Consider the following 26,961-nt stretch of genomic DNA (forward strand, 5'->3'; position numbering starts at 1 on the left):
TAACCAGTGAACCATTCAATGGAGTCTGATAAGAAACTGTATAGATGCACTGCTAAATCAAGTTGATTTATTGACAACTACAATTCAATTTTTCCAGCACTGCCAAAATGAAGTCCTAGCTAAGTCAAGCATAAGCTCTATTCATATCAACTTTAAAAGCTACAAACCAAGTTTCCAGTTTTCACCTTCTTAGTCTATCTAATTTTTTGAATCAAGTCATGCTTACAACAAATTATGACAAACCAATCTCCCTTTAACAAAACCATGGCTGACACCGAAAACTAGGAAGCAGTCCCCTCAGGTTATACAGGCATGAACTTGAAGTTGAAGGTCTTGACTGAATGCTAACTTTTTAACTGGAAGATAGAAAAATGTGTATGGGAATTCATGAAATGGTCTTTTGTATACCATGTTATAACTTAATAGAAATCATTGAAAGAATAAAGTGTGAATAAGAGTAATGACACTGAACATAAAATCTTAATCCCCAAAGCAAGTTTGGCAGCCTCCACAAAGATAGTGAGTCCAAAAACAAAAATCAGAATTTTATAAATATACATCAAGCATTCTATTTGATATAAAGCACTAAGATGTAGATTGGAAGTGATAGCACAAACAAACATGTACAAAGACTCGAACATTCGCAAATCCTACTTTCTCTTCAAAATTTGATACTAATGTAAACTAAAGATTTAAAGGGAAAGGAAAAGAAAGAAAACTCCAACATCAATATAAAAGACATAAAGTCCCTTTATATTGTTGATGAAATAATCATACATTTTCAACTAGACTGCTCAAATGATTTAGCAAGAGGCAAAATTCTGCTAATTCCTTTTTTCCACAACGTAAGGAACTTTTTAAAGAAGAGCCCTTTGGACTTGCCTCTACGTGGTAAAATCTATAAGAAATTGACCCCACCCACCAAAACAAATTGTTGAGTAATCAAGGGGCGTTCACCCCTAATGCGTTAAGCAATTTATACTCATGCCTAGGAGCACGAGTATACAGATGCTTTAAAACTTAAAAGCATAATCTTTCAAATGGGAACCAATCAGGTGTTCAAACAAGTGAAGTAATCAGCAAGTATGCAAATAGGTAGAAGTGTTATTGGTAGGGGGTGATGGTGGGTCCATGTGGGGACACCCCTCTACTACTCACAACTCACCATGTGGACGAGTTGTGGCACAAATTGCGCCACTTTATGTGGCACTCATGGGCTATTTCTACTTACCCTTGAGGCCACTTCAGCTAAAAGTGAATTTTTTTTTTTTTAAAGAACCAAAGAGTGATGATATTCTTGCATCATGTAGAAATTTTCCTCAATCTTGAGCAATCCAGCTTTATCATCCTTAGTTCATAGAGTTACATAGAATTTCAAGGCACTTTCACCACAGATGACCTCATCCATTCCAAAACATTGCCCAGATTGTGGGCTTGATCCAATGTGGGTAGAAAAATGCAATATCGAAGATGGTAAGAAGTTTTCCACTTATCTATAATCAACAATTTATATCATATAAACAAAGAGGTTAAAACCATTCCTTGAAATTCGAACAAGAAGCAACGAATTTTTCCAAGTGCTTGGGTCATTATTCATTATCGTGAAAACATAAAATTAAAAAAGGTCACTATAAAATTACCATAAATAAAAACTTTTATCACATCTATCTATACATTGTAAATTAAAAATTGCAGGAAATATGAAATTTGCTGGATAAATAAGATTACTCAAAGTTGACAGTCAACATTGACCATGTGAGAGTGCCCTTTTTGTGACACTCAGGCCCAAGGATCCCGGGCCTAAATAAAAGGTTTGGTGAACCGGGCCTTGACTCACCGCAGCTAACGAGCTGTTTAAGAATTAAGTGGGATACAGGGGATGCTCTTGACAATAAAAAAATGACAAGCAAGGATATTCGTATCGAAGAATGCCAAAAAAAAAAAAAAATCAACAAGGTAAATTCAGAAGGAAAGAAAACAGGATTAGCAAAGCGATAAAAAATTAATGCTGAGGGGATCCTGGGAAATATGAAACATATTTCATTAATACATTGTCTGTTTGATTACAGAAAGCTCACTAGGACGTGATACAAGGTTCAATCAAGGTCAAAAATTACAGTCTTAAATGGCTATTTCAGCCTTCAAAACTTGCAAAGTTTGATTCTCGTTGAATCCGAGTATGTGCAATAGTGGCTTTTACAGGATACCGGGAAGTAATGTTTGTTTTTCCCTTAGTATTTTCTCTTCATCACAGATTTTTCTGATAGGTTTTCTAGAAAATCTCTTCTTTCTTGTGTTTCTCTCTTTTTTCACTGCCCCTTCTTCACGACCCATCCCCTCCTTTTATAATGGAGTTTTTGGTCTTCCCGGGGAACCGTTGGTTCCCCTGTTTTACCCTTTTGCAAACAGAGCACGTCCTGTTCCCATCATCGCGGTAAGTCCCATTTCCCTTTTTTTCTCATTCTTTCCTTCTTTCAGCTCTGATTCTTTTGAAAGTTCCTGGTTGGCCATCTTCTTTGGGATGTGCTGAGGTATGCCCTTCTCGGCATCCCCGTTTCTGGCGTTTTCCACTTTTCCCTTTTCTTTCCCATCTGGGCGGAATCCTATTCTACCAACTTGAAAGCCGCTTGTTATCATTCTTCTTTTTGTGCTTCCCTGTTCTGGTTCCCCGAGACTTTTTCTGTCTGTGCCATGAGAGGTCGCTGGGTTCTACTGGCGCTCGCGTTCTTTTTGCTTTGGTTTCTTGTTTTCTTCTTCTGTCTTTTTCTTTCGAGCTGTCCTAGTCTTCCTTTGTCTTTGTGCCTGAAGGGATCCGCGCCTCTTGATGGTTCCTGAGGATCCTTGCTTCTTATCCCTTGCCGTGGTTCTCTTTTTTTGGATGCTTCTTTGTCTGGGCTTCAAGATCCCCTGGGCCTTTTTATTCCTTCATGGGTCTCCTGCATCTGCTACTTTGGGCTTAGCTTGATTTTTCCTTTTGGGCTTGACTTATTCTTTTGGGCTTCCTTCACTATGATCCTTTTTAGACCTCAACATTTAGCCCCCCGAGCTCGTGGGTTGCCTGAAGCCCATGCGTGAGTGATTTAGGTTTTCTAAGATTTTCGTAGGATCCCCTTTTTCAACTTCTACTGGGTTCCCTTCCTTTTACTTGGGATCCCAGCCCTTTTCTGCTGCTTTTGGTCACCTCCTTTTTGCATGTCGCATTCCCTTATAATTATTATTTTTTTGCAGTTTCCTCTTTGCACGGGACGTGGCAGTTGAGTATTTGAGGTAAAACTCTTCTACCCACTTTTCTCGGTTCCCGTTACTTCTCATTAATAACCGCTGATTAATCACTTCTTCAAATTAAATTTTTTTTGGCAACTGGCGCGTCTTTCCATACACTATCTTCCCCAACTGCTATTTACGCCTTTATTGTAGTCGTTTCATCTTATCACTTTGCTTCTCTGAGTCTTTCATTCTTTGGGTTTCTCTTTCTTTTTCTCTTCTTCTCTATTACTCCGGTCTTCCCCCTTTTCGCACTTTTAATCTCTTCTCTTCTCAATGTACGTGTTATTCCAATGGCTTTTTCTTCTTCCCGAAAGAGGAGAGAGCGTACCCCCAGTCCTTCTAAAGGCGAAGGTTCTTCTGGTTCTGCTCCAAGCGATTCTCGCGAGGTTACCGAACGTCCGGCCTTCCCTTTACGGGATCCTTGGTATTCTCTCAGTTCATTTTTCCCTTATGTATCTCATGGTGAGGCTCCTCCATCTCCTCATGCTTGGATGTTTTCTGGCCAAGCGGGTTTCGCCGGTTCCGCCCAGGTTCCTGACCCTAGAGAGATTTTTGACCTTCAGATTAGACAAGAAATTTGAGAGGCGGTTCCTATCTTCTTTGATTTTGTCCCCGAAAAAATTCAGGGTTGGCCAATCTGGGTAGATAAGGAACTGTCTGATGCTAAGTTTGTGGGTTGCTTGGAGCGCGCCGGTATCCTAAAGGCAGTGGCTATTTCCAGAAACCTTAAGGGCTTCAGAGACGCCAAAGGGCTCAGACATCTGGTACGTCGTTGGTGCCCTTCCCTTCATACTTTTTTCTTTTCTGTTGGTGAATTGACAATTACCTTGGAAGATGTGGTTAATAACTTCCTCCTCCCGGTATTTGGTGACGAGAGCCCCTTTGATATCAACCTTTCTGGGGAGGATCTCGTGGTGGAAGATAAATTGTTTGGTCATTTTGGTGGTCGTGCTGCCTCTTCTGGTGGTAAGCCGGCTAGAATGGGGAGATGGGTGATGACCCTCTCTCGTGAGAAAGATAAGGAAGTGAGGTGGGCCGGTTTTCTGGCTTTTTGGCTTAGCAAGTTCTTGTTTAGTGAGTTTCCTGGGTACGGAGTTAAGTCTTCATTTTTTCCGTTGGCAATCAAGTTGGCTCGAGGTACCCAATATCCTTTGGCCCCTCTGTTTTTGGGTCATGTTTACTCTCAATTGGACCAGCTTCATGGAGATGAGACTGAGGGTGATTCTTGTTATGTGATTACCTCATCTCTTCACTGTGCTATCCTTCAGATTTTCATGTGGGACCGTTCTGCAGCTACTTTGGCCAAGTGCAGGAATTTGAAATTTGTGAAGGACAAATTCCAAGGATCCCCTGACATAGTGAAGGGTCTTTGTGGCAATTCTACTGATGCCTTTCCCATTATCTTTCGTTGGATTAGCTTGAAAGGTGGTGGCCTCAATCTTGTGGAGTTATTTGACCAAGCAGGGAACTTACATTGGAGATCCCCTCGTGAGTTTGGCCCTGGCTTTGCGTGTGATTCTGTATTGTCTTCTTTTTTATCTTCTACAGGTAATACCTTTGACTTGCGCCGTGGTGATGAGGGCAGTCTGGCTTATCTTGCCTGCATTAGCCCCTCTTGGCTTCCTGTGCCTTCTTCGAATGGCCCAAAATATACCCACTATTCAGCACACCGGGTGCTCCGACAGTTTGGTTTTGACCAGGACGTTCCTCCAGTTTTTAAGGACGTGGTGCCGTCCCTTCCTTCTTTGGATCCTTTCCTGAGGCTGCAGGCCTTTTCTTATTGGTCACGGAGGAGCCCCCAATTTGCAGTGCCTAACTCCCAGAGAGGAGTCTTTGCTTCTAGTGGCTATACCAGTTATTGGAGAAGAGTACAGAAGTCTTTTGTTGACTATGTTGGCTCTGGTACAGTTAGGGAAACCCTGAATCTTAGTATTGTTTCTGCTCCGACATCCAATAGGCGTTTATCCCTTCCTACTGCTGGGATTGTTTCTGCTGCTGCAAGTAGCAAGACTGGGTTTGCAGAGTGGCATGCCTCCAGGGGAGGTTGGGTGACTTATTCACAGGATTTTCCTGAGACTTGGCTGGGTTATAGTCTCGTCATTGGCACTTCCTCTGGAGTGCCCATCAAGAAAGGTGCAGTGGAGACAATAGGTGCTGCCACCACTCCGAGTAAAGGTAAGGATGTCAGGCCGAAAAAAATGAAAGCTGTTGATGTTGATGAAAGCACAGAGGGTGTGCAGATAGGTTCTGAGACGAAAAGAAGAAAAATTGGGAAATCCCAAACACACTTGGCATCTCAGGAAGGCAAGGATGTCAGGGAACCTTTGGCTTCAAGGACCCGGAAGAAGACCAAGGTAGAGTCTTCTTTTTCCCAGGTTCCTGTGACTGCTTCAGTCCATGGTTCTTTAGGATCCTCTGGTCTTGTATCCCAACTTCCTTTAGGACCCTCTGGGCGTACTCGTAGAAAGCAAAAGACTTCCAGAGAATCTGTAGAGAGAGAGAGAAGGGCAAGACTTCTTTCCTTCTTCTCTCTTTTTCATTTATTCAACTTTGTTGCACTTACTTCTATTTTGCTGATGAGTGGTGGTTTCCTTTGCAGTCTAAATACAAGTCTGATTACAAGAAGGGCAAAAGTCAATCTTCTGGTGACGACGTGGTATGTGTGCCCCCCCTTTTTTTTTTTTATGTTCTCTCCCTTTTGTTCTGACATTGTGTTGTTAGTATTACCCCGTTATTTTTTACTTGTCACTGCTTTTTCCTCTTCTTCTTCCTTTAGGTGGAGGTATCTCCTCCTATGACCGGCAAGACTCTGGTAGAGGAAACTGTCACAGCTCTTTCTGTTGCCTTTCCTACTGTGGGGGAGGAGCCCCCTACTGGTGGTCTGGCTGAGGAAACTGGGCAACCGATGCAGGGTTCCCAGGATTCTCAGGATCCCAAAGCCTCTAAGATCCCTACATCTCGAAGTCCCCATCTTGAGCGCACTCTTAGTCCCATCAGGACTGTGTTTCCTCAAACATTGTCAGATAAAGGCGTTTTGGGAGACACTCCTTTATCCAAACAAACAAGTGAGCCACGTTTCTTTGAAATAGCGTCACATCTCTATTTTCTTTTCCAGTTTTTTGAGTTCCTTCTTTTCTTTCTCCTTTTAGGTCAAACAAGTGAGAAGTCTGCTCCCAGTGTTGCCTCTTCCTTAGAATCAGAAAGTTCAGAAGGTGAGTGCGAGTTGCTCCCACTGTGTTTCCTTTTTCCTTTCTTTCCTTCCCTTCGCCCTTCTTTTTTTTTTTTTTATGGCGAAGCCCCCTGCATCTATTCCTTCCTTTAGCCACTTTGCCATTGGTTCTTCACCCTTTCTTCAACTTGCCTTATGTTCTTTCCCAGAATCTTCGGAGAAATCAGGGGATCAGGAAGAAGAGGCTTTGCCCCAGGAAGCCGGTACTGGTTTGTCCTTCTCTCTCCCCCCTTTTTTTTTAAGACTAAATCTGTTCTTCCTTTTCTTTTTTTCTGAGTATTGATACATGCTTTATAGATTCTGAGCCTGTTATCCCTGAAGGAATTGTGAGATCCGTTCGAATTACTGATCTTCAGTCAGAGCAAAAGGCTGCAAGTCCTCCAGTCTCTGCAAGTGGTGACACGACGATGGGGGACGCCTCGAGAGTGGCTGTCTCAAATCCTGATTCAAGGCTCTCCTCCTTCCTGGCTCGCTTTGATCTCTTGGAATTTAACAGTCTTCCTGCCAGCCATTTCCATGTTTTTGGGTCTTCTTATGGCAGCTTCCTGCGTTTCTCTGTTCCTGTTGAAGGTCTTCCGCTGTTAGAGAGTCTACTCAAGAGTCACAGGGATTTCACCAGTGGCTTCAGGGGAGGCGTTTTTCTGGGTAATATTTTGATGGAGTTGCTATGTGCTGTGCTGGTTTCCCTGAGGAATTCTTCTGTAGATTCTTTGTCTGAAGAAAAGCTTTTGGAGTGGAGAGGGGTGGTCCAAGACCTTCTGGAGGCCAAGTTCAATTTGTCTTTTTTGTTGGATCACTTGCGTCTGTTGGCTCATATGCTGTTTCAGAGGAAATCATCCAAGAGTATAGACACCGAGATAGCTACTGCTAAGGAAGCTTTGGCTCATGCTCACAAGGTTTTACAAGACTTGAAGGTCAAGCGGCAGAGGATCCTTTCTACTTCGACTGTGCCTATTATTTCTCCGGATGCCTCCCTGTTGGCCGGCCGCATTCCTTAGCTTACTTTAGATTTATTTAAACAATTTGGGGTTGTATAAGTTTTTTTTTGAACATTGCTTTCCACCTTGTTTTTTTTTTTTTTTTTTTTTTTTTTTTGTGTTTCAAAACTGCTTCTCATTTCTTAGTATGTGAATCTGCCTTTCTCTTTGATATATTGCCTTTTCTTTTCTATGACTTTTCTCTTTTCTTTCCTGAGTCCTGGACCATGGTTTCCACAGGCTTCACTGTAAGTTCTAGTCCAAGTACCCGGTAATCTATTATGCAAGTACTGAACTGGGTACACTGGTATCTTTTCCTATGTTTTTTTTTTTTTTGAGATACGGTCCCAGTTCATGAACTTTGACAGGTTCCCCTCTTTTGCCAAGTGCTAGGCTAGGTATCTTGGATACTTTACTTTTATCTGTGATCCTAGACCTATGCACTTGGAACTTTCTGTGGGGTTATTTGAAATTATCTGTGAGGTGAATCCTGGGCCATATATAAAAGGGTATTACATACCTTTTTTTTTTTTTACTCAGGTATCCTTCCTTAAATCTATCCAAACTTGGTCTTTGCAGTATTTAAAGAAAGACTTAAATATTGAAGAAAAGGAACTTCATTAAAATATGGTTATTTTTAAGGAACAAAGAAAAATTATTTAGTGCGGTATTGACCACAAAGTGTCAATCTATCATATGTTCCTGAACAAAATCATTTTAGACCATAATTCATGATAAAGGCTGAAATAAAAAGATAAAAATAAAGAAAAAAAACTTAGCAGATGGTGAAGCTGGTAAAAGGACCCTGAGGTACCGGGATCCCCTCGTCCTTATGCATAGTATTGCTTCAGCCATTTCCCGTTTATGGGTTCTGTCAGGACTGTCCCAATCTTCTTTGGTAAGGTAATAATACCCACTCTCATGAGCTGCATTAATGATGTAGGGTCCTTCCCATTTTGGGGTAAACTTGGAAGGCCCTGACAGGTTCCTCCTCATGTGCTCCGCCATCCTTAGTACTAATTGCCCTTCAGTGAACACTCTTGGGCGTACTGCTTGTGCATATGCTCTGGTCATTCTTTGCTGGTACCTCTGGCTTCTTTTCTTGGCCAGCTCTCTTTCTTCTTCTACCCCTTCCAGATCTGCTAGCCTCCTTTCATTATTTGTGTCCTCACTTTCTCCTTGATTTTCCTCCAGAACTACCCTTGGTGTAGGAATGATAACTCCACGGGGCTGATGGCTTCTATTCCATAGACCAAGGAGAATGGGGAGAATCCTGTGGCTGTCTTTACAGAGCTTCTACATGCCCAAAGTATATCTGCCAGATGGTCACTCCATTTCCCTCCATACTCATGCTTCATTTTCTTAAGGATCTTCAACATTACCCTATTAGTAGCTTCAGTTTGGCCGTTTCCTTGTGGGTAGTATGGGATAGATCTCTCATGCTTGATGTGGTATGCTTCAGTTAACCCCTTAATATATTTGTTTATGAATGGGGTTCCGTTGTCGCTGATCAATCTTTTGGGGATCCCGAACCTTGTAATGATGTGGTTTCGAATGAAATTTGCTACGGCTGCTCTAGTGGCTTTTTTCAAAGGGATGGCCTCTACCCATTTTGTAAAGTACTCGGTGGCTGCCAGGATCCATATATAACCGTTGGATGGAGGGTTTATAGGCCCTATGAGATCAAGCCCCCAAGTGTGAAAAGGCCATGGTGTCGTCATATCCTGTAGGACATTTGGGTGAGTGTGAATTGCATCTCCCAAGACTTGGCAAGCATGACATGTTTTGACCAGCTCCTCAGAGTCTCTTTTCATCGTTGGCCAGTAATATCCCAACAACAGTAACTGCTTGTACAGCCTTCTCTTCCCAGGATGACTTCCACAATCTCCAGAATGTACTTCTCTGACTACTTCTCTAGCTTCCTTTGGTCCTAGGCACCTTAGGGGATCCCCATGGTATCCCTTTTTGAATAAGATGTCGTTCTGCAGGAAATACCTATCTGCTAGCTTTTTGAGCTTGTGGGCCAGTTTCCTATCAGTTGGCAGGATCCCCTGAGCCAGGTATCCTATGAAAGGAACCCGCCAATCTTCTGCAATAAACACCGCGTAGCTTTCTTCTTTATCAATTGCCAACCGACACTCCTAACATTTCTCCTGTATAATTGCTGCTTCCTTGTCCATATCTGGCCAGTAATACCCTATGCGTTGCATCCTTCTATATAGGCTGACCTTTTCTGCAACTCCACATGCTTGGGCGTGTAATTCTTCTAGTTTTGATTTTCCTTCTTTCTTGGTGATACATCTGGACAATATTACTCCTGGCAGCCTTCTATACAATTCTCCTTCTATCTGAGTGTAATCCATTAGTTCTTTAATGTTCCCTCTAGGCCCTGCCTCTTTCATTTTTTCTTTGACTTCGTCCTTCCAGTCCCACTGTTTAGACTCTCAGGGGTACATCCCTTGGAGGATCCTTACAATAGAATGTTCCTGCCTTCCTATTTTTATCAGCGTATCTCTCCCATTAAATGGTATTTGGGATCCCAGGGTGGCGAGCGCATCAGCAAACCTGTTTTCACTTCTTTGAGTGTATTCTATGCTAAAGGTCTGAAATTCCATCTCCAGCTTTTGTGCTCAAGTCCTGTAGGCTGCTAATCTTTATTCCCGTAACACGAAGTCACCTTTCACTTGGGAGACTACAAGATTGGAATCTCCCAACACTCTCATATGTTTCACTCCTATGCTGAGTGCTATAGTCAACCCGGTTAAGTATGCCTCATATTCAGCTGCATTATTAGAGCACGAGAAACCAAGCTTGAAAGACAAGGGCATGATATCCCCATTTTCACAACTTAGTACAATTCCTACCCCATTTGAAGTTGCTGTAGCCGACCCGTCAAACCTCATGATCCATTTCTTCCCTGAGATCTCCATTACTGCTACCTCACCTAGGATTTCTTTGCTCAGCAGGCCTTCCTCCTTTCCTGGGAATTGAGCTAGCAAATCTGCTATGGCCTGGCTCTTGACAGCCTTGGGAGTTCTTATACCTATATCATATTGAGAGAGCAACACTAGCCATTGTGCTATCCTTCCCGTAAGAAGGGGCTGGTGCAGGAGTGCTTTTATGGGGTGAGACTTGGTCGTCTTCTTGTGCCAGCAAAGCTCCTATTGCCTGGGAGTTTGATGCTAAGTATAGCAGCAGCGGTCGCCCACGTACTGGTGCCTGGAGGGTGGGCAAATGATTCATGATGCCCTGAATTCTTTGAAAAGCTTCCTGCTGCTCCGTCCCCCAGGTAAATTCATTTCCCTTTTTCAATAGTTTCGATAGACCTGTTGTAGCTGAGGCCAAACCAGGCACAAATCTCCTAATATAGGAAACCCTTCTCAGGAAGCTTTTGAGTTCCCTAACAGTAGTTGGTCTTCTCATTGTGGCGATAGCTGTGGCCTTGACTGGATCCATACTTATGCCTTTGTGATGTACCAGGAACCCAATGAACTTTCCAGCAGACACTCCAAAGGCGCACTTCATGGGGTTCATCCGTAACTTGTACTTCCTGCATCTTTCAAAGACTTGCTCAAGTACTTGGAAATGTCCTGTTCTGGTCTTTGACTTGACCACAATGTCATCTACATAATCTTCTATCTCCTCGTGCATCATGTCATGGAAAATGCCTGTCATGGTCCGCTGATACGTAGCCCCCGCATTTTTGAGGCCAAAGGGCATTACAGTGTAGTAAAAGTTTCCAATTGGAGTTCTGAATGCCGTCTTCTCTGCATCTTTGGCAGCCATGCGGATTTGGTTGTACCCACTATACCCATCCATGAATGAGAACATTAAGCTTCCTACAGCTGAATCTACAAGAAGGTCGATATTGGGTAAGGGGAATTCATCTTTAGGACATGCCTTATTCAAGTTGCGAAAGTCCACACAGCAACGGATCTGACCGTTTTTCTTCTTCACAAGTACAATGTTAGAAAGCCATTTTGGGTGTTGGATGGGTTTGATGAAACCAGCTGTTAGCAATTTTTTGACCTCTTGAACTATTTGAGCTTCTACTTAGTGTGGAAGACCCTAGCCGGTTGAACTACTGGCCTCATCCCTAGGTCCACATTAAGAGAATGGACTACCAACCCTGAGTCTAAACCAGGCATCTCATCATAGGTCCATGCGAACACATCTCTGTATTTTTGAAGCTAGGTTACCAGTTGTTCCTTTTCTTGCGCCACCAATTGACTGCTAATGAAGACAGGCTTTCGGGATCCCGGTTCTGTTCCCAAATCTATTTCCTTTAATTCTTCCTCAGGCTGAATCTGGACCTCCTTAACTGTTTCTTCTGGAATTTCTTCTTGGGCCATCATGCAGCTTGGTGGTCCGGGACCTTCCTGCATACTGCATTCGGGTCCCGCGCACCTTCACAAACGATAGATTAGCCTTCCCCCGGGTTCCCGCACCACCACACATTCTCGGGATCCTGAAGAGCTAGGCTCCCTTTTCTGTCTTTTTCTTTCTAGAAGGTTCCTCAGGTCACGGGTGCCCCTTCCTCCTTCTTTTTCTTCTAGGATAGGTGCCTCTGGGGTCCCCGGGGTGGGGTTCTCAACATCTGGCTCCAATTCATCATAAAATATCGTTTCTGCAAAGTTCACTTCTCCTTGGCTGAAAGGATTATGGTTGGCAAGGATCCTTATGGGCCTCCCATTTAGTCTCCCTTTAATACATTGATGGAATGTGGATGGAATAAGGCGATGTTTATGAAGCCACGGGCGTCCCAGCAGCACATGATAAGAAACTTCTGCATTAATCACATGAAACCTTGTCAGGGCTACTATTGGCCCTACCCTTAAGGCTAGCTGCACGTATCCTTCTGTTGATTCCACCGATCCTCCAAATCCTGTTATTTCCATGGGAGCCCCCAGGATCCTTCTGTCAGCTAAGCCCACAGCTTCTAGGGTACTCAAGGCTATGAGATTGAGTGATGTCCCCGTATCCACCAGTACTCTTCTGACTTGAACGCCGTTTATGGTGGCCATTAGATAAAGGGGTCTACGGTGGTCTGGGTGCTCAATCTCCATGTCTTCATCAGTGAAGGTTATTGCATTGGTTGTATCCAGGAAAGCTCGACTAGCATGTGACTCTGCTGTAAAGCATTCCATCCCTGAATCTGCTGCTATGCTCATGAGAGACTCTGTGACCACTCTTCTTGCTTCTGGTCCGAATCCTAATTGATTGAATAATTACCTGAACTTAAGATTCTTCTGGAGGGTCCTGACTGTGCTCGGGTGGAAGGATCTTTCAGATTCTCCGGCTTCTGCCGGGTTCCCATGTATTACTACTGCTACCACCCCTTTTCCTTTGTGGTTAGACAAGGGGTTCCTCTGCACTTCTGGCTCCTTCTGAGTGAGTTCCAGGGTTCCTTCCCTTAACTTTTTGTGCAATAATCTGCGAAGGGTCCAGCAATCTTTGGTGGAGTGCTTGACATAATTATGGATTCTGCAAAATAAAGGGTTCTTCCTTTCTTCTTTAGTTGGTGGCCTGGACACAGTGAATGGCCTAACAACCCCATCTCCGATCCATTTGTCTAAGACATGGCTTAACTCAGCTGTACATGGGATCACCGGTGGTTCCTTGAACACCTTCCCGTCTGGTCTCTTCCTTTTTTCTCCTACTGATGCTGTCATAGCTTGGGACGCAGGTAGCCTTTTTGTCCTCATGGTTTGCGCCGTCCTTCTGGTTCTCTGTAGCAGGTCAGCAAACTGTGTGATACATAGATTTTTAAGGTTGAGCCTGTAATCAAAAAGCATGTTGGCTACATAGGTTTCCACGAGCTCATTTTCTTCATGGTCCCCATAGCAGTCTAGGGACACATCTTCAAATCTTTTAATGAATTGGACGGGATCCTCTCCAGGTCTCTGCCTCACCATTTGCAGATTCTGGAAAGTGATCTTGTCTTCACCAGGGTAATATTTGGCGCATAATTTTTCCATCATCTCATCCCAGGTTTTGATGGACCCGGGTCTCAGCGTGGTGTACCAAGTGTATGCCCTATCTACTAAGGACTTGGCGAACTCCCTTAGACATAATTCTCTGTCTCCTGTATAGGGGCCCATAGTGTGGACAAACCTACTCACATGTTCCACGGCACTTCCATTTCTTCCGTCGAAAGGATGGAACTTTGGGGGTTCGTACCCCTCAGGGTATGGTTTGCCAAGAAGTTCTGGAGGGAACGGGGGATCCCGAGAGAATTGCTTGGGGATCCCTGAGAGTTTTTCCTTTTCTTACTCAAGGAGGGCATTGACATCTGCCAGTGTTAAGTACTGAGGGTTGGCTCTTCCTCCCACTGCTGACCCTCCTTCTGGCTACGTCCCATCTTGGTGGCCAGTAGGGGGAACATTGTCTCTGATTTCCTGTGTCCTGCCCTCTTTGAGAAGAAGAACTTCTTGCTCCAGATCCTTCAACATTGCTGTCATCTTGGCCATGAGGTCTGGTTCCTGGCTTACTTGTCTTTGTTCTGACACAACCTCCTGTTCTACCAGGGGTATCCCGCCTCCTTGCCTGGAAGCTACCTCGTTTTCTCCTACGGGCTCAGAGGCCGTAGGTGGCACATTAGTTCTTTTGCTGTTTCTTTGTCTTAGAGGCATACTCTGTGAAGGGATTGCTTCTCCCTTCTTCTTTGCCCAGTCCCCAGTGAAGTCACCAAAATGTGAGAGTGCCCTTTTTGTGACACTCAGGCCCAAGGATCCCGGGCCTAAATAAAAGGTTTGGTGAACCGGGTCTTGACTCACCGCAGCTAACGAGCTGTTTAAGAATCAAGTGGGATACAGGGGATGCTCCTGACAATAAAAAAATGACAAGCAAGGATATTCGTATCGAAGAATACCAAAAAAAAAAAAAAAAAATCAACAAGGTAAATTCAAAAGGAAAGAAAACATGATTAGCAAAACGATAAAAAATTAATGCTGAGGGGATCCTGGGAAATATGAAACATATTTCATTAATACATTGTCTGTTTAATTACAGAAAACTCACTAGGACGTGATACAAGGTTCAATCAAGCTTAAAAATTACAGTCTTGAATGGCTATTTCAGCCTTCAAAACTTGCAAAGTTTGATTCTCGTTGAATCCGAGTATGTGCAATAGTGACTTTTACAGGATACCGGGAAGCAATGTTTGTTTTTCCCTTAGTATTTTCTCTTCATCACAGATTTTTCTGATAGTTTTTCTAGAAAATCTCTTCTTTCTTGTGTTTCTCTCTTTTTTCGCTGCCCCTTCTTCACGACCCATCCCCTCCTTTTATAATGGAGTTTTTGGTCTTCCCGGGGAACTGTTGGTTCCCCTGTTTTACCCTTTTGCAAATAGAGCACGTCCTGTTCCCATCATCTCGGTAAGTCCCATTTTCCTTTTTTTCTCATTCTTTCCTTCTTTCAGCTCTGATTCTTTTGAAAGTTCCTGGTTGGCCATCTTCTTTAGGATGTGCTGAGGTATGCCCTTCTCGGCATCCCCGTTTCTAGCGTTTTCCACTTTTCCCTTTTCTTCCCCATTTGGGCGGAATCCTGTTCTGCCAACTTGAAAGCCGCTTGTTATCATTCTTCTTTTTGTGCTTCCCTGTTCTGGTTCCCCGAGGTTTTTTCTGTCTGTGCCATGAGAGGTCGTTGGGTTCTACTGACGCTCGCGTTCTTTTTGCTTTGGTTTCTTGTTTTCTTCTTCTGTCTTTTTCTTTCGAGCTGTCCTAGTCTTCCTTTGTCTTTGTGCCTGAAGGGATCCGTGCCTCTTGATGGTTCCTGAGGATCCTTACTTCTTATCCCTTGCCGTGGTTCTCTTTTTTTGGATGCTTCTTTGTCTGGGCTTCAAGATCCCCTGGGCCTTTTTATTCCTTCATGGGTCTCCTGCATCTGCTACTTTGGGCTTAGCTTGATTTTTCCTTTTGGGCTTGACTTATTCTTTTGGCTTCCTTCACTATGATCCTTTTTAGACCTCAACAGACCACTTTTCTAATATCAGTAAAAAATGATTATATTAAAGAAATTTTGAAATGAAGCTGAACAATTTTACGTATACATGCTACATAGTCAACTATCACCTCAATATAACCCTCAACCACAACCTAGATAGGCTACCTATCCTCATAAAGCCACATAACTAAAGTAAATTAGTAATAATAAGAATTTATATAATAGTGCCATATCGAACATCACAGATTCATATCTAATGTATAATCTATTCCAAGTACATACAAGAACAAAATGAAAAAACAATTTATTTATTTTGAGGAAATGCATCTTACCTATTTCCCTTAGCATGTAATTGCACAGTTGGCAGGGCAAAACAAGACTCTCAACATAAGCATCAACAAAATTAAAAGAATAGAGCCTTCTGGAGCAGAAAAACGAACTTATATACGCGTACAAACGTTACAACCAAGGTAAAAAGAATAGGTTTAATCCCATTCCCACGTCCAATAAGGACTGAAAATGCATGTAATTTTGCAAATACCTTTTCTTTTTCTTTTTTTTTGATAAGTGTAATTTTGCAAATACCTAATTACTAATCAAAGACTTATAGGCTGAAGCACTCATTTATAGAGTCATATGCTTAGGTTAATGATTATACAAAAATCTATCATAATCATGAGTTTCTCACATAAAATAAAAATTAAGTATCATTCATTAAATTCCAATATGTCATTTCAACTTTGCATAACATAAAATAATGAATAAAACCAAAAAATAAAAAATAAAAAGCCTGATTTTGAGATTTTCTTCATTGCTTATTGTTAACACAAACGATAAAGTAAAGCCATGTGCACACACACACCAAAGCCTTGTCTCAATTCTCTTAGACTTATGTTAAAAGACTAGGACCATCTAATGCAGTTTGTAGTTACCATTATCATTTTTAACAAAGAGTAGAATTCCCACATTTGAACTCACTGAGTTGGGGGCCTCTCCCTCCCCTAACTCAATATAGTTAGGTCCTTCTTTTGTCCCTTTTCTTCAAGTAATTGAGTACCAAAGCCATGCTCATTTATTTGGAAAATGAACCCCCATTTTGGCTTCATCTTCTTCATCATCATCATCATCATCACCACCATCCCTCTCTCTCTCTCTCTCATCCACTCGATGTTATCATCATAATGATGATGGTGGCGGTGGTATTTTGTCCAACTTCTTCAGCTGAGCCACTTCACATGGTCCCTTAACTTGTTGCCCTGCATATATGGTTGGCAATTTAACTTGCTAGCCCACAATGGTTTGGGGACCAAAAAGTAATTATATATGCAACTTTTTTTTTTTTTTTGGGGTTTAATCCCAATGCTTATCTCTTGGAATTAGAAGCTAAATTAATGAGGATGTAAGATTAACCAAGATTATGCTTGTATTGCTGAGCAATAACATAAAACTAAGCATAAAAATATATGGCCTAGCAGATGGAATTACAATTTTTTTTTTCTCTCTCTTTGAAAAAAGAAGATATATACCAGCAAGAAATAGCCTTAAAAAGAAAAAAAAAAAATGATCATGATTCATGACTTTTCATTTTATATTTAGATCCTCTTTTTTTTCCTCTTCTGGTGCCTACATGTGTATATATGCGTGTCAATATATATATGAATGCTGGTTTAAAATAGGGGACTCAAACCCTCATCATGCCTCTTTAAACTTTTTGAATAAATAATACAAGGAGAGCATGAAGAACATTTAGTATAAGTGTGAAAACAAGGAATTAAAAGAGGCCGCCATAAAATTGTCAGCAAAGAAACAATTGAGCACATCTATCTATACTTTGTAGATTATAAGTGGCAGGAAACATGAACTTGGCTTGATCAATAAGCTTGCTCAAAGTTGATAAGCTACGCTGACCACTTTCTTTTTTAAGTAATTAAATATTAAATTAAACAAAATTTGAATTGAGGACAAACAATTTTAAGTATATATGCTATGGACTCAACTATCACCTCAATTTAACCAACAATGACCACAACCTTGATAAGCTATTTATTGTAAAGACAAAGTCACTTGATTAAGGTAATGAATCAACTATAATGAGGATTTATAAAACAGTGTCATATTCATATCTAATGTACGATATTATCAATGCTAAGTACATATAAAGAACAAAATGAAAAACCATTAAAAAAATAAACATGAAATGCATCTTACCTATTCTCGTTAGTATGTAACTGCAACGTTGGCGGCCTTGTCAAGCAAAACTAGACTCTCAATGTAAGAATCAATAAAAGGATTGTCATCTCCAATCATTCTAAGATCCTTAAACTCTTTGCTCTCAGGATTCCAACATACAAGTTTTCCTTCACCTAATACGAATACAGCATCCCCATTCCTCCTAAAACCTATTGGCCTTAGCGTGGGCCCTACGAATTCAAAATCAGCAGTAAAACATGCACAAAGACTCAAACATTCACGAATCCTACTTTGTCTTCAAAATTTGGTACTAATGTAAACTAAAGATTTAAAGGGAAAGGAAAAGAAAGAAAACTCTGACATCAAAATAAAAGACATAAAGTCCCTTTATATTGTTGATGAAATAATCATGCATTTTCAACTAGACTGCTCCAATGATTTAGCAAGAGGCAAAATTCTACTAATTCCTTTTTTCCACAACATACGGAACTTTTTAAAGAAGAGCCTTTTGGACTTGCCTCTACCCAGTAAAACCTACAGGCAATTGACCCCACCCACCAGAACCAATTGTTGAGTAATCAAGGGGCATTCACCCTTAATGCGTTAAGCAATTTATACTCATGCCCAGAAGCACGAGTATACAGATGCTTTAAAAGCATAATCTTCCAAATGGGAACCAATTAAGTGTTCAAACAAGTGAAGTAATCAGCAAGTAGGCAAATAGGTAGAAGTGTTATGTGTCCTCCTTGGTCCCCTAGCAACTAATTAGCATCAAGTGAAATTAAGTTATTTGCCACTAGCTACAAAACTTGTAAGTCTACCACAAAGAAAAATCAAAGCAAAGTGCAAACAGAAATTGACACAACTTATCACATTCATGAGGAACTTCCAGGTTATAAGATTGATCATAAAATTCAGTTCAATTGCCTGAACTGGTAACCATAACAGCATCGCCCGAGCTTTATGAACCAAGTCTCATATGAGGATGGCAAAATCCCAATTTCTTTCTTTAGTCAATGCACAAACAAAGAATATCTGAGAGCTTGATATCACCAATTACCCTCAGTTTTCACCCAAATTCCATATGATGATGAAAACTTCATCAAAACGGCACCTGAGCCACTAGTACTAGTAACAAGAATCCAGTTCACCTAAGGCCAAATGCTAGTCCCCAATAGCTAAGTTTGTGGTAAGTGATAACAAAACTAGACTAATTTATGCTTAAGCAATAATTTACACCAAAACCTTTGATTAGAGCACTAGAAAAGGAAATTCCATAAACTTACACAGCCAGTGTTGGAGGTGCCCTCATAAGCAAGGATCAAAAAATCAGAAAATTTAAGCACTATATTATTCATAACAACTTACAAGGTTTACCAAAAGTGCAAAATCCAAACAATATTTACAGTATTTTACTAATTTATCCGAGTTGCACACAAAAAATTGCAATGTATTGGACACAAACTACACCATTCTAACATGCAAACAGGCGTATAAATTAGCATAAACATGGATTGCCATTTTGGAAAACCGTGACTTACATTTACTCTTAAAACATAAAAATATTAAAAAGATACCCCATAAGTATTTCTAAAAACCAAAACAGAAGCCAGTGGGGACTAAACAAAATGAACCAAGAATGAAATGTTTGTCATGGGCTATTTCTACTTACCCTCAAGGCCACTTAAGCTAAAAGTGAAGGGTTTTTTTTTTTTTTTTTAAAAGAACTAAAGAGTGAAGATATTCTTGCATCATGTAGAAATTTTCCTCAATCTTGAGCAATCCAGCTTTATCATCCTTAGTTCATAGAGTTACATAGAAGTTCAAGGCACTTTCACCATGGATGACCTCATCCATTCCAAAACATTGCCCGGATTGTGGGCTTGATCCAATGTGGGTAGAAAAATGTAATATTGGTAAAAAGTTTTCCACTTATCTATAATCGACAAGATACAATTTATATCATATAAACAAAGAGGTTAAAACCATTCCTTGAAATTCAAACAAGAAGTAATGAATTTTCCCAAGTGCTTGGATCATTATTCATGATCATGAAATAATAAAATTAAAAAAGGTCACTATAAAATTACCATAAATAAAAACTTTTAGAACATCTATCTATACATTGTAAATTAAAAGTGGTAGGAAACATGAAATTTGCTTGATAAATAAGATTACTCAAAGTTGACAGTCAACATTGACCACTTTTCTACTATCAGTAATAAATGATTATATTAAAGAAATTTTAAAATGAAGATGAACAATTTTATGTATACATGCTACATAGTCAACTATCACTCAATATAACCGACAACAACAACCTAGATAGGCTACCTATCCTCATAAAGCCACTTAACTAAGGTAATCAATTAGTAATAATAAGAATTTATAGAATAGTGCCATATTGAAATGTATAGATTCATATCTAATGTATAATCAATTCCGAGTACATATAAGAACAAAATGAAAAAACAATTTTTTTTTTTTTTTTTTTAAGGCAGGAAATGCATCTTACCTATTTTCCTTAGTACATAATTGCACCGTTGGCAGGGCAAAACAAGACTCTCAACATAAGCATCAACAAAATTAAAAGAATAGATCCTTTTGGGGCAGAAAAACAAACTTATATATGCGTACAAACGTTACAACCAAGGTAAAAAGAATAGGCTTAATCCCATTCCCACGTCCAATAACTGAAAATGCATGTAACTTTGCAAATACCTAATTACTAATTAAGGACTTACAAGCTGAAGCACTCATTTATAGAGCCATATGCTTAGGTTAATGATAATACAAAGATCTATCATAATCATGAGTTTCTCACATAAAATAAAAATTAAGTATCATTCATTAAAATTCCAATATGTCATTTCAACTTTGCATAACATAAAATAATGAATTTAAAAAAAAAAAAAAAAAAATCTGATTTTGAGATTTTCTTCATTGCTTATTGTTAACACAAACGGTAAAATAAAGCCATGTGCACACACACACCAAAGCCTTGTCTCGATTCTCTTAGACTTATGCTCGCAATCACTTTAATTCCCTATTTGGTCAAAAGACCACGCTCCTAGGCTCACCACTAAAAGTCTAGAACCATCTAATGCAGTTTGTAGTTACCATTATTATTTTTAACAAAGAGTAGATTTCCCACATTCAAACTCACTAAGTTGGGGCCATCTCCCTCTCCTGTTTCTTAGGGATTGTATTGACGTAGTCCCAAAACAAAGAAAGCCCTATGAATCTCTAGTCTGCCTTTCATGTGCATAAAATATGGTCTTCACTTTAATGTTTCGACAGAGGTCTGCATGATTGATCATCAACTCCATTTGGTTTTCTCTTAAACTTGTCATCATTGTAGGGTATCAAAGATTGCATTCAAATTTTATGTATGACACACGGAAAATAAAATTAAAGAACATATGCTAAAAATGTATCCCAACAAAACCCTTATTAGATGGTAATAATGTAGATGAAATTCTCCACCCCCCCCCCCCCCCCCCTCTCCTTTAAATTTTTATCATAGAGACCTTTAGACCCATTAGACAAGTACGACAAGTATCTAGTTGATTGAGCAAAAAGATATTTAACACAACTAGGCAGTATATCCTTGTTAACACACACTACATTGGGAAGCATCTTCATCACAATACAAGCATGGCAGACAAAATCAAATGCTTAATCATTTCTGTAAATACACTAAAACCAAACTGCAAATCTTCGAAAATATAACAATGGTTAAGTCACAAAAGGAGTTTAGCATAAAACAACTACAAGCCATTTTGACAGAATAAGCTAATTCAGTACTAACACACTATACACCATCAAAGAGCTTTGTTGAATCTTTTCTTTTGTTGAGTTAATGTTTGTTACTCATTTGGAGCTCATCACCAACCATGACTGCACGAGGTCCTACAAGAATTTGAGAACTATAAGTCCATTCTTTTTTAAGTAATAAATGGTTATATTAAAGAAATATTGAAATGGGGACAAGCAATTTTAAGTATACATGATATGAACCAAACTATCATCTCAATATAATTGAGAGTGACCACAACCTTGATAAGCATGAAATGAGTCTTACCGATTTTGCATTTTCAATCAATATATAAATACACTGTTGGAGGCTTTGTCAAGTAAAACAAGACTCTCAACATAATAACCCACAAGAGTACAACAAAATCCATTAATTTCAATATCCTTAATCTTTTGGGTATCTGGATTCCACAAGACAAGCCCTCCTCTATCGTTTCACAATACAACCTCACCATTCCTCCAAAAGCCAACTGGACATTGTTTGGCCAATCCCAATTTCAGATATTGATGTGAAAATTGTGTCCACGACGAGGCCACACCATACTCTTTCATCACCCATATATTGAGCTTACCACCCCCTACCCTTTTTTGAAACCCAGTAATAGAATTTCCATATACAAAAACACAAATCCACTTCATCTTCCATGAAAGTTCCAGCAGCAGAATTTGGTAGAAGACCTAGTCCCCCAAATCGAACACCAAAACAAACGGTTTTTTATCATTAGTGATGGCAATCAAATGTAGTGCCCCACTGGCAAATGCCTGTGGTCCACGAATAAGTATACCGCACATAGGAGGCAGAGAAGCAGAAGCACTAAGCATTCTCCATTCACTAGTGGAGAGTGAATAAACCTCAACCACCACGGGTTGAGACTTTCCAAAGCCGTCACAACGACTATGCAGTGTGGAGAGAATCCTGACCAGTTTATAAGCATTAGTTTTCGGATCAAATCCAAAACCAATAGACGCATGGAACAAGCCGTGTGTGTCAAAGGTGACATTGGAATTTTTTTTTCATTTTTTTTTTTAAAGTTAGTTACAAGTTTCAACCGATGAGTCTATGACATTAGCTTCTGGTAATTACTTTTTACCATCAGAAAAAAGAAAGAAAACTCTGACAACGAAATGAAGGACAAAAAGTCCCTTTATATTGTTGATGACATATTCATACATTTCCAACTAGCTACTCAAATGATTTAGCAAGAGGCACAACTCCACCGATGCTTTTTTTCTTTTTGATAACCTAGGGAACATTTCTAAAGAAGAGTCCTATGGGCTTCCTTATAGCCGGTAAAACCTATGGGCAATTGACCCCACCCACCAGAACTAGTTGTTGGGTAAACCATAGTAGTTTTAAGTTGATGTCTTCTATTTACATAGTTTTTCTCTTTATTGTTTTCACTAGTGTTAGCCTTTGGCTTCTACTTCATACAATTGTGTAATTTTTCTTTTCCTGATAAGTAAGTAGAATTTCTTTATTGAAGTAAAACACTTTATGTTCACGATGATGAACATAAAGGATCAAAAAAAAATTACACAATCAAAATATTGTGTAATAGAAAATATTAACTCATCAACAAAAGATTAAGAGGGAGAAAAGAAAAACAATGGTATGAAATGGAGTCAACAAAACAATACACCTAAGCATAACTACTTCATTGGGAGTAAAAACAATGATGCAAATCATGCTAAGGAAGGAAAGATAACAAAATAGATTTGGGAGGTATGAACAGGTCATTTCCAGTTCTTATTTCTTAAACACCCAAAGCAAGCAATACCAGCTAGAGACCTGCTTTCTCATTGATTTTCAGTAAGAAGATAGGCATTTAAGGCAATAGAAGAATTAAAATGTACAAGCAAAATCTTTAGATTAAACAGATTACATTTGGCAAAATGAGAAACTTTTTGAATAAATAATACAAGGAGAACATGAAGAACATTTAGCATAAGTGTGAAAACAAGGAATTAAAAGAGTTCGCCATAAAATTGTCAGCAAAGAAACAATTGAGCACATCTATCTATACTTTGTTGATTATAAGTGGCAGGAAATATGAACTTGGCTTGATCAATAAGCTTGCTCAAAGTTGATAAGCAACGCTGACCACTTTCTTTTTTAAGTAATTAAATATTAAATTAAACAAAATTTGAATTGAGGACAAACAATTTTAAGTATATATGCTATGGACTCAACTATCACCTCAATTTAACCAACAATGACCACAACCTTGATAAGCTATTTATTGTAAAGACAAAGTCACTTGATTAAGGTAATGAATCAACTATAATGAGGATTTATAAAACAGTGTCATATTCATATCTAATGTACGATATTATCAATGCCAAGTATATATAAAGAACAAAATGAAAAACCATTAAAAAAATAAACACGAAATGCATCTTACCTATTCTCGTTAGTATGTAACTGCAACGTTGGCGGCCTTGTCAAGCAAAACTAGACTCTCAATGTAAGAATCAATAAAAGGATCGTGATCTCCAATCATCCTAAGATCCTTAAACTCTTTGCTCTCAGGATTCCAACAGACAAGTTTTTCTTTACCTAATACGAATACAGCATCCCCATTCCTCCTAAAACCTATTGGCCTTGGCGTGGGCCCTACGAATTCAAAATCAGCAGTAAAAAATGGAGTCCATGACGATGCAACACCATACTCTTTCATTACGCATATATTGATCTGAACCTTCTCATCAATCCCTACCGTAATTCGAAACCCAGCAATGGAGTTTCCATATACAGAAAGACCAGTCCAGATCACCTGCCCTGGAAATTCCGGCAGCAGAATTTCGCGAAAGACCTCGTCCCCCAAATCGAACACCAAAACAAACTGTTTGTCATCATTAGTAAAAGCAATCCAATGCAGTGCCCCATTGGCAAATGTCGCTCGCCCAATTCTAATTTTGGCGCATATAGGAGGCAGACTAAGCATTCTCCATTCACTAGCGAAGAGTGAGTAAACCTCGACCACGAGTCGGGACTTTACAAAGTCCGAATAACCACCGTGTATGGAGAGAATCCTGACCACTTTATAATCGTTAGTTTTTGGATCAAATCCAAACCCAAAAGACGTGTGGGACGTACCATGTGTGTCGACGGTGGCATCGGGATAAGGAAGTTGGAGAAACTTTCTCACACAAGGGTTCCAGAGAAAGATTTCCTCAGCGCGATTGGGTAAACCGTAGGAGAGGCAGATCAGGCCGTTAAAAGTACCGACAACATTGTGAAGGTGTAGAGCAGGAGCAGGGGAATCAAAGCTGGTGTATTCAGTGAAATCAGGATCATCGTCTTCTTTATGCAATGTGTAGACTTGTTTGTCATTCCGTGAGAGGCTTAAGAGGAGGAAGAGGTTTTGGTTTTGGTTGCGGGAGTGGTGGAGATGGGTGGAAATGAAAGTTGGGTTTTTGATTAGGGATTTCCAGGTTTTTGAGACTGTGGTACAGATGATAACGGATTTGATAGGTAGGAAAGTGAAAATACGGGTAAGAATCTCATCAGGTAAATATCCCCATCGAATTGACTTCTTGCTGTCTGACATTGCCCCCGATTTCAAAGAGAGATCTGAGAACCAACGAGGGAAGAAGGTAAAGGAGTGTGGAGAAAAGGCGACACTGAAGTCTGGACTTTAACGCAAAACTCCTTTCTTTCTTCTTTTCTTTAATATTGTTTTTGTCCAAGAAGTGTTACGTACACATATTTTTACAATAAATTACAAGTAGTTAATTATTATTAGTTTAAATTTGAATCTAATACTAACATTACTTTTTTACCCCAATAATAACAACTAGTAATAACCAGTCACTTAAAATTTGTTGTAAAAATATTATGAAAATATTATAGACATATCATTTCTCTAATATCTATCCGTATTCTTTTTTTTTTTTAATATTTTTATTTAAAAATTTTATTTTTTTGTGCTTGAAGCCTTGGAAAATATTACAGTATCATGTTTGTCGGTTGTCACTTTGTCCTTAAAATTTTAAGATTTTTTTTTTTTTTTGAGAAACTATTGAAAAATGTTTTTTATCATCCCTAATTTTTAAAAATATATTTTATATTGTGAATTTGAATTTTGTTACTAGTTCACCTCATGTGTATCATTTTTTTTTTTTCTCTCTTTTTAAGTGAAATGGCTCGTGTCAGTCAAACCTATCAGATTCTTTAATATTGGAAAAATAGTGTCACCTTGCTAGACCCAAAATAAAAGTTTAATGAGAATTGAAAAAATGGCAAAAAGTATAATGTTTGAATAATTTAAGATAACAATTAACTTTTTAAAGGTCAAGAGACCCAAAAAAAAAAAACCAATGTTCATGCAAACTTAATGAAATGGAACAACATTTTGGCCTTTTTTTTTTTTTTTTTTTTTTTTTTTTTTTTTATGGGATTTTAAATTCCTAGCATTCACTGTATAATGATTGTTATTTACGATTAGATCATGACACCAATTTTTTTTTTTTTTTAGTATAAGTGAGATTCGAATTCAAGTTCCTTATTTGATGACAAAACACTTATGACAAATTTATTACTAACAAACTTCTATAACAATTATGTCATAATATATATACAACATTCTCCAAAATCATTTTTCACAAAAGATTAGAATATTATTTATTTACCACACGGGCAACTTACTAGTTGATAAAATAACACTAATTAGTGTAGTAACCATAAATATATATATATATAATATTTAAAAAAAAAAACTAAAAAACCCTACACCTATATTTCGTGGTTTTGGGGGATTTATGTATTAAGTATTCCAAGCCACACAAACATGTGCACCAAGAGGGTTGAGGACAAAGGTAAATGATCTAAAAGTATATTCTCATGCTAAGAATTATATAATAAGAAAATATATTGCTATTTAACAAAGGGCAATTACTAAGAGAAGACATAGTGTTCCTAAAGAAAATAAGAGAGTTGAACTGACACACAATTCATGGTGAAACAAAGAACATAAATACTGTGAGGGCCAACTATCTAGAAGGTACTATTAAAACTGTATGAATTGGGCCTATGGCCCAATCCGAGCATATTGCCCACTCCGAGGATGTTACCCAATCCAAGGATATTACCCAATCTGAGAATATTATCCAATTTGAGAATGGTCAAATAAAGTTATAATAGGAATGATATAAGAAGAAGACATAAAGATTGTATATGATAATTCAAAATACGTCCGAGGAGAAAAGTCATCTCAAAAACGGAGATCCGAGGTCAGTAAGAATGTCTTATCACCCTGGACACTCTTCAAGGTTGCATCACAACTAAAAGTCAGACATTGGATAAGAGATAAGCAAAGGGGAGGCAACAAATATCTTCAAAAACTGCTACCTCCACATTAAATGCCTCCCAACTAACTTTCTGGTCGCATTAATGTGGAGGTGATACCTAAACGGTGGTCAAGCAGCCTTACAGCTACTAGTTGATGGTTCTGGGAGATGTTGGATAGGATAAGAAGGAGTTCCCAAAATCTAACTTACACGTGTATAGTAGGGATGATACCAAGATTGTAGTATATA

At 39.3% G+C, this 26,961-nt stretch overlaps 1 protein-coding gene across 5 annotated transcripts in view; it reads right to left on the bottom strand.

The window, feature by feature from the left end:
- Window positions 1-25,053, bottom strand: part of LOC115952963 (F-box/kelch-repeat protein At3g06240-like) — a 32,785-nt gene extending 7,732 nt beyond the window's left edge. Inside the window, exons 1-4 of one of the 5 annotated variants that reach the window (XR_004083604.1) lie at window positions 24,025-25,053; window positions 17,626-17,824; window positions 16,003-16,673; window positions 15,502-15,958 (exon numbers count right to left, since the gene is read on the bottom strand). Coding sequence is in view for 3 of the 5 variants with exons in the window: in XM_031070348.1 (XP_030926208.1) it covers window positions 17,635-17,824; window positions 24,025-24,974 (1,140 nt within the window). In the remaining 2 variants the exon portion in view is untranslated. Of the gene's footprint in view, window positions 1-15,501; window positions 15,959-15,985; window positions 16,674-17,625; window positions 17,825-21,214; window positions 21,520-21,691; window positions 22,340-23,825 lie in introns of those variants that run through there. The other 4 variants (XM_031070347.1, XR_004083603.1, XM_031070348.1 and 1 more) reach the window with 4 other exon arrangements.
- Between the last annotated feature and the right edge of the window lie 1,908 nt (window positions 25,054-26,961).

Source organism: Quercus lobata, chromosome 7, assembly GCF_001633185.2.
Source record: "Quercus lobata isolate SW786 chromosome 7, ValleyOak3.0 Primary Assembly, whole genome shotgun sequence".
Lineage (NCBI taxonomy): Eukaryota > Viridiplantae > Streptophyta > Magnoliopsida > Fagales > Fagaceae > Quercus > Quercus lobata.